This window comes from Propithecus coquereli, unplaced genomic scaffold (genome assembly GCF_000956105.1).
Source record: "Propithecus coquereli isolate 6110/MARCELLA unplaced genomic scaffold, Pcoq_1.0 Scaffold196, whole genome shotgun sequence".
NCBI classification, from domain to species: domain Eukaryota; kingdom Metazoa; phylum Chordata; class Mammalia; order Primates; family Indriidae; genus Propithecus; species Propithecus coquereli.
Window position 1 is genome coordinate 895,289 of NW_012144522.1, and position 8,038 is coordinate 903,326.

The 8,038-nt window shown below is 60.1% G+C and overlaps 1 protein-coding gene across 2 annotated transcripts; it reads right to left on the reverse strand.

The window, feature by feature from the left end:
• Positions 1 to 451: 451 nt before the first annotated feature.
• On the reverse strand, positions 452 to 8,038 carry MYADM (myeloid-associated differentiation marker). Of its 2 annotated transcripts, none has more exons than XM_012643412.1 (3): positions 7,963 to 8,038; positions 4,284 to 4,371; positions 452 to 2,745 (listed from the first exon to the last, which is right to left on the reverse strand). In XM_012643412.1, the coding sequence occupies exon 3, from the start codon at positions 2,741 to 2,743 to the stop codon at positions 1,775 to 1,777; it is 969 nt and encodes a 322-aa protein (XP_012498866.1). In that variant the 5' UTR covers positions 2,744 to 2,745; positions 4,284 to 4,371; positions 7,963 to 8,038; the 3' UTR covers positions 452 to 1,774. The 2 variants fall into 2 exon arrangements, with proteins under 2 accessions (XP_012498866.1, XP_012498864.1); XM_012643410.1 differs by lacking the exon at positions 7,963 to 8,038 and adding an exon at positions 6,609 to 6,688.

The window sequence follows — 8,038 nt, forward strand, 5'->3', positions numbered from 1 at the left end:
ATAGATAACGTTTGATGAGCAACTGAGGAGAGGGGAGGTCAGAGCAAGTGCTTGGGTTCTCAGCCCTGAAATGGGGAACCTGGAAGGAAGAGTTGATTTTGGAGGAAAGCTCCAGCACCCACATTGGGACATTGTATTTCTGAGGTGCTCATGGAACTCCAAGGAGGGAGAAATCTTGTTCATTTCTATCCCACCCAGCCCTCCTAGTTTGAGGAAGTAATTTAGAAGACCCAGACTCAGCTAGCATTTTCTGATGAGGCAAGGTCATATTGGCCCCAACCCCCTTCTCCCACCAGACCCAGGAATCTGGGCCTTGCCCCTCCCCTGGAGTCCTCCCTAATAATAAAGAAAGCACAAGTCCTTTTTTTATCTTTATATTGAGATTTAAAAAAAAAAAACCAACATTATGGATGTGGGAATGGGGGAAGGGACAAGGCTTCTATGATTAACAGCAGGAGCTGATGGAAACCAAAAGCTCTGGGGAATTAAAAAAAAATAAAATATATATTTATACATTTATATATATCACGTTATGCATGTGAGTCCCAGAGAAGCAGGAAGCAGCAGCAAGAAGCAACTAGCACACAGAAATACCCGTGCGTGTGCACCACACACTCAAGCAATGCGTTCCTCTGGATATGGCAGCACCAATCCCATCCTCCCACCCATCCCCCCCAAAAAAGAAAAACTGAAAAGAAACCTCTCTTTCATAATAGGGCCACCCAGTAATTTTTGCCCTCATGACCAGAAAAAGAAAAGAAAAAAACACCCAGGCTGATATTGCCTTGAAGTTCGGCAGTGGCCATTTTCTTCTTTTCCTCTCTGCCAAAGCAGGACACGTTATTTTTAACACCGAGGCTAGAGGGCCACATTACTGCCCCTCGCAAATACTTCAGACAGTTGTCTTCGAGACCCTGTGGTTCTTTGCCTCACTCCTTTTTCTGATACCACAGAGAATAGCTGGGATGAAAGGCACCCGTCCCTTGCTTCCTTTAAGATGGCCTCTAGGCAGTGGGTTATAGTAAGCCTGGCAAAACTTCTAGAGCCAATCTCAGGCAAGGCTGAGCGCCAGGTGGGGCGGGGGGCTAGACTCAGGGTCTGTGCTTAAAGCTTCCCCCCCACCAGAAATTATTGACCTCCAGCAATTTTTTTTAACTTAAAGGGGAGGTCTACTGCATACCCTCCTCCGCTGGGAGAAAGGGGGTCCAATCCCCAGCTACGCACCCTCCACCCCCCAAACACACACACACACACACACACACACACTAACTAAGGCACAGCTAGGGCGGGCAGGCATGCTTTGGCAACGAGGCCCCGCGGGAGGCCCACGGCAGGACAGCTGCGAAGAGGGGTGTGGGATGTGTGGAGCTCAGCACCTTCGGAGGTGGGTGGAGGGTGGGGGAGAAAGAAGCCTCAGGGCTCCCAAGGAAATGGAAAGAGGTGATCAGGAAACAGGCAGATGGGAAAACCAACAGGAAACCCAGAAAAGAGATGAGAGGAAGAAAAGGTAGAAGACGGTAGAAAAAGAGAACTCAGGCAAAACAGGATGTAGGCAACAAAACAAAACAAAACAGGAAGGAGAGGAAACAGAGCAAGAGGAGAGGGGCGAAGGGAGTCAAAGAAACGGATCGGGAAAGAGTGATGGATCGGGAAGGACAGAAAAAGGGGCAGGAGGGAGAGGAGACATTAAAACGCAAGGAAGACTCAGTAAAGAAAACCTGGGTGAGAGAACTGAAGATGTTGGAAAGAGAAACGGAGGCCGCTTGGAAGAGTCTTAGACCTTGACAAAAACCAGGCGAGCAGAGTAAACCAAGTCGGCCACGTACGCCAGCAGGTTGATGGCCGTCAGAATGGCCACGGCCAGGCGGCGGTCCCAGCCGCACACGTAGTAGGCGTGGCTGCTGCCGCAGCTCACGTCTCTGGCCCGCCGGGGCTGGCCGCCGTACTTCTCATCGAACTGGTACAGGGGCCAGAGGACGAGGGCGGTGGCGTAGAAGAGGACGGACAGCAGGGCGAGTCCGGACAGGAAGCTGGGGAAGGGGATGGGCAACATGTTGGTGCAGTCCCCCAGGTTCAGCAGGATGGCGATGGCCGCCAGGATGAAGCAGATGGCGTACACCGCCACGCACCACTCCAGGGCCGGCTGGTGCTGGTACAGGTAGGGGCTGCTGATGAACGCGAAGATGATGCAGGCCACGAAGGTCTCCAGCACCTTGAGCAGCCCTGGCACGGTGGCCATGTAGCCGGTGATCTCGCCGGGCCGCGCCCGGGTCCAGGCCACTTCGGTGGCGTAAGCCACACAAGCGATGCAGGAGAAGAAGGTGGCGGCGATGGCGTGGTCCCGGGAACGGCCGTGAGACAAGAACTGGACGTAGGTGGTGGGGTAGATGATGGAGGCCGAGAGGCAGAAGAGGGCCGCGTAGCAGGCGAAGGTGATGGGGAAGTTGCGCCAAGAGAGAGGGAAGCGGGACTGGAGCCCACCTAACTCAATGATGAGGATGAGCAGGGTCACCGCAAAGCAGAAGCACCAGGTGAACATGGACCAGTTACCCATGGGCCCTGTCCAGGCACCCACGCTGGCCACCAGTGAGAAGGCCACGCAGGTGGACAGCAGCTGCAGCAGGCGGAGGAGGCCCAGGGGATGGGTCAGGGCCCGAGGGGACCCCACGATGGTCGGGTACCCCAGGCCCGAGGACGACGACGTGGTGGTTGTGATGGTTGTGCGGGTCACCGTCACCGGCATGGCTAGGGGAAGGGGAAAGACAGTGTCCTCACAGGTCCCAAACACGGGAATCCAGGCCCCCCAAGCCCTCATCTCCCCTGGGGACAGATTAATTTGGGCTCTAGCTAGGGAGTTCCTAGGAACTTTCAGTTTTCAAACCGGGACAGTCCTGGGCATACAGGAATGTGTTGGTCACCTCGGTTCCAGGCTGACTCCTCCCTCACCCTTGTCAGAACCCAGGAGTCTAGGCCCCTGTTTTGCACCTTCCCAAGAGACCTATCTTCTTTCTCTTGAGGCCTAACTACTGCAGAACTACCTTTCTTCCTTCCCACTCCAGATACCCTCCTTCCTGCTTCCCTGCCTTACCCCAGGGGCTCAGCAACCCGGCCATTTAAGACTGGTCTAAAGCATCCTCCTCCTCTGCCTCCTGACATCACCCTAGTGTCAGGACAAGAGGCCTGTCTTCCGCAGGCTCTAAAAAACCCCATCTCTCAACTTTCTCCCTTTGGGTATCTAGTGCTCTGCACCCCGGCCCCTGTGAACAAACTTCCTTCCTCTACGTAACAGTGACCTAGACATTTCCAGCCTCTAAACACCCAAGATTCCAATCTTGAGTGCTTATCAGGGGCCCAATCAGAGCTCCCAAGCTCCCAGTCTGCCTCCTCTCATAGAGCTCCCAGGCCTGGAAAATCAAGATTCTCCCCTCCCTCCTGGAACTGGGTCTAAACTCTCAGCAGCCCCCCTCCTCTCCCCACCCCTACCTCAGAGATCAGGAACCTACACTCTCGGTCTAACTCCTGCCTGAGCTGCAGGGCTGAGGACTGCAACCCAAAGCCGTTTCCTCCTCCCCCTCTCCCCTCCCCCCAGAACCCAGCTAGCTTGTTCCCCAACTTCTAGGAAACTCTGCCTCCCAGATTCCTGACTGCCCCAGCCCCTTCCAGTGAAATTTCTAGGCCTCACAGTTCCATTCATTATGCAAGGTCCGGCCTCTGGACCCTGGGCCCTCGGCCTTGAGAATGCCAGATGCCCTAGACTCTGGCAAACTAACCCCCTTCTTCCCTCCTTCCAAAACCTACGGCTTTCACCTCTTTGTCCTAAAGGCCCTCGGGAATCACACGCCCAGCCTCTTAGGGACAAGGTGCTCAGATCATTCCTCAGGCTGCGAAATGTCTGAATCTCTCAGCTAATGCCACTAAAATACTTTGGAGGCCTCTCTCAGCCACAGGGAAATAAAACTTCCTCCTTGCAGTGCCAGGCACACAGGAGGGCAATGTCACAGGCTTTTAACCTCTTCCAGGCCCGTGTCCCGGAACAACAGCTCCCGGAGGCACAGGAGCCCAGCCCCTGGCGACTCGTCTTCCTCAGAGTGTCTGGGACCCTCTTCTTCGGAACCCAAGCTTCCAGGCCCTTCTCGCGGGATCTAGGAGTCCTGGTTCCCAGCCCCTCCTGCCCCACACCCAGGGGTCTGGTCCCCCAGTCCTCAACTCCCTTTGGATCCAGGGTTCCAGGCCTCAGCCCCTCCTCCCTCAGACCCAGGAGTCTGGGCCCCCAGCCCACTCACCAGCGGTCTTAGCTGAGGAACCCACGGAGAAAGATCTGGCTGTGGAGACGGATTAACTCACACACCTGGAAAAGGCTGGTAAGAGCACCTGAGTAGGAGAGAGGGCGTCAGCGTCCACTCAGAGCGGGCTTCTCCCCCCCGGGACCCAGGAGACCCGCCGGCCACGCTGCAAGGCTCTGTAGCCTGGGCGCACCTCCCTGCCAGGGCAGGGACTTGGCGAGGAGTCCAGAAGGGGTGTGGGTCGTGACCTCAGGGAAACCCCGCCCCTCTCCTTCCTCCCCTTCCACAAACTGTGGGCGGCGAGAAGGGTAACGGGCGAAAAGTGCACGCCCTGCGGGCAAGAGTGGGCGCGTGTGTGATCTTAACCCCGCCCGGGCCAGGGAAGCGGGCGGCCGGCCGGCGGGAGGACCCTGGGCGGTGGCTGCGGGGGCGGACGGCCCAGCCAGGCCCGGCGTCTCAGCGCCTTATAAGGGCTTCAAGTCAGCCCGGCCATCTGGAATGCGGCTGGGACCAGGAGGCGGTGCCGGGACCCCCGCCCCTCTCCTCGATTTCAAGGGAGTAGGGGCCTGGACTCCCAGGTCTTAAAAGGAGAGGGCTGGGAGCCCGAATTCCTGGGTCCCTATAAAGAAAGGCTGGGAGCTGCCAGAGTATCCCCAAGAGAGGAGTGGCCTGGGGACGCGGGATTCCTGGGGATCCGGCTCCAGGCCGGAAACCGCGCAGTGCTGGAGTTCAGCCCGGAGATCAATAGCCACACCTCCGCCACCTCCCGGAACGCGGGTCCTCCCGCACGCAGCCAGACACCCCCGCTGCCCCACGCCCCTGCAGGACCCGCTAGGAGGAAGTCGGGACTAGCCCCACCCCCTGCCCTCCAGAGGGCGGGTTTCTGCCCCGCCCAACAGGGGGGAGCAAGAGGGAGGGCATAACGGGCTCGGCTCCCCGCGGAAGGTGGGTCAGCGGGGGTGGGGAGGGGACCACTCGCGGGCCAGAGGTCCCCCCCGCCCGTAGGGCCTCCAGCCGTCGCCTGAGGTCAGAGCTCAGGAATGCGCAGCCGGAGACAGGAGGAGGGAGAAGAAACGCCCCTTCGGGCTTCCTCGCAGAGCAGCAGCCTGGGCCACACCCAGCACCTCAGTGCCCTCCCAGCTCCGCCACGAGCGCCACACCCATCGCCCGACAGACTCAAGTCGGGACCCGGAACCCCAGCCTCGGCTCTCGGCGCCCGGGGACGCTGGACCCAGCCTTGTTCTGTCCAGGCTTCCCAGCTCCACCTGCGCTTTAGGAGCACGGGAGCTGGATCTCACCCCGCCCTGGCCTTTCTGGGAGCCCAGAGTTCCAATTCTGCCTGTCCCTGGACGGGGAGGGGGTCGGTAATTCTGAACTCCTGCCGTTCTCTTTCCCAAACCCAGGCCTCCCAACCCCAAGCTCTTTTCGTCCTAAAGAACCTCCACCTACCAGATTCCTGCCTCCTTCAATCCGGACACCTAGGAATCCCCATTTCTCTACGCCCTCAGACCCAGAGGTCCACACCCCGCCCCTCCTCCCTCACAGCCAGGGGTCCGGGCCCCCAGCCCCTCCTCCCTCACAGCCAGGGGTACCCCCCACCCTCCTCCCTGGGACCCACAGGTCCACATGTCCAGCCCTTCCTCCCTCACAGCCAGGGGTACCCCCCCGACCCTCCTCCCTGGGACCCAGGGGTACCCCCCCAGACCCTCCTCCCTGGGACCCACAGGTCAACATGTCCAGCCCCTCCTCCCTCAGACCCAGAGGTACCCCCCCAGACCCTCCTCCCTCAGATCCAGGGGTACCCCCCAGACCCTCCTCCCTCAGACCCAGGGGTACCCCCCAGACCCTCCTCCCTCAGACCCAGGGGTCCACACCCCCAGCCCCTCCTCCCTCACAGCCAGGGGTCCAGGCCCCTAGCCCCTCCTCCTTCAGACCCAGGGGTACCCCCAGCCCCTCCTCCCTCACAGCCAGGGGTACCCCCCAGCCCCTCCTCCCTCAGGCGCAGGAGCTGGGGTCTTCAGTCACTCCCTCGCTCTGGACTTAGGAGTCCAAGCCCCCAACCGCTTCTCCCCCAGTCCCAGTAGTCCCGGCCCCCAGCCCAGTCTTTCCCCAGACCCAGAGGTCCAGGGTCCATTCCCTCCTCTTTCAGAGGTACGACCTGCACGAGTCCAGGTCCCAAGCCCTATACTCTCCAGGACCCAAGAATCCCGGCCCAGCCCCAGTCTTTCTAGGGTCCCAGACGTTCTGAGTTCCAGCCCATTCCTCCCTCTGGACCCAAAGATCGTGGACCTCTGCTCCCGCCCTCTGGGTTCCCAGCAGCCTCACCTCAACCAGCCAGTGGCGACTGCGGCTGAAGCAAAGACCACAGCTGCGGACCAGAAGGGTCTGCGGGCTGGGCGGGGTTGGCGGGAGCGAGCGCGGGCGGGGCCGGGGGCGGGGCCGGAGCCGGAGCCGGGCCAAGCTCCGGGCGGGGCGGAGGAAAGGGACTTCCCCGAGCCCGGGCTACCCTAGTCCTGCCTTGAAGGCGGGGCCAAGGTCAGGCCACGCCCCTCCCGAAAATAAACCTACGGCGGATCTCCAGCCCTACCAGCGAGGGGGATCGAGGGCTGAGGTCACCGTTGCCACGGTGACAAAACAGGAAGACACAACAGCTGGCGGAGTGGGGACTCCTGGGGGCTGCCCTCCCCGACACAGCCCTAGAGAAGTCTCCAGGGTAGGCCAGGGAAGACCGTTGCCACAGAAACCCGCATGTTTAGGGTTTGTTTAGGACGGAGCCCCCCAGCTCAGGTCCCCACCCCCGGTCCCACCTCACTCAGTTCTCCCTCTCCCTGCCCCTCCCTCCTTGTCTGCTCCGGGCCCTGCTCTGCCGTGATGGATGAAACCTTAGACACCTGAGTCGCAGCGGATCGGGGCGCCAGGCCCCCCAATTTAACGCGGTTTGTGGGTTAGGGTCTCTGTCTCTTGGGTCCCTGAAAGAGAACAGAATTGAGGGTGCCGATGCCTGGGCTTTAGAAGGTTCTGGGTTAAGATCCCTGACTCCTGGTTCCCCCCGAGAAACAGAAGCTGGATTCCTGTATTTAAGGATCTGGAAGGAAAAGCAAAATGGTCCCTTAATCCCCATGAACACTGGACCCGCGGTGCAAGGGACTGGCGGGCCAGACTCTGGGGTCGATGGGAGTGGGGGTGTGTTGGTAGCAAAATTCCCAGCACCTAGAGCGGTAGGAGTTGGGGGCACACGATACCTAGGATGGGGGCCCGGTTCCTTGGCTCAAAAGAGCAATCAAAGCTCAGACACCTGGGTTTTCAGAGCAGCAGTCGTTGCAAGACAAGCCTCCTGGGTCTGGGAGGGAGAGATATTTTTGGCCTGCATTCCTGGCTCCCGGACAGAGGAAGGGACTGGGAATCTTAATGAGGACGGGGCTGGGGCTGGGGGCTCTGGATTCCTGCTTCCCGCAAGAGGGGAGGGTATCCTAAGGGCCGGTGCGCCCGGGGCCCCAGAGCAGGGAAGGGCTGCAGGGTTCGTTTTTAGGGGCGGCTCTGCGGCTCTGCGGCCCTAAAACGGACTGACCAAGCTAAGAAAAAAAAAGGGAGCCGAAGGTCGGGATGCCGGGCCCCGAGGCATGGCCAGGGTGGGGACCCGGGGCGCCTGGGTCCCTCCCTTCTGGCCGCGCTCACTCACCGCGCTCTGCAGTCGTCCCGGGCGCGGCCTTCCTGGCGGCTGCCGCTGGGCGGGGCCTGCTGGCGGCTGCGGACGC

Bases quoted from the DNA above. Each gene is read 5' to 3' on its own strand.
- MYADM (XM_012643412.1), bottom strand. From the start codon at position 2,743: ATGCCGGTGACGGTGACCCGCACAACCATCACAACCACCACGTCGTCG.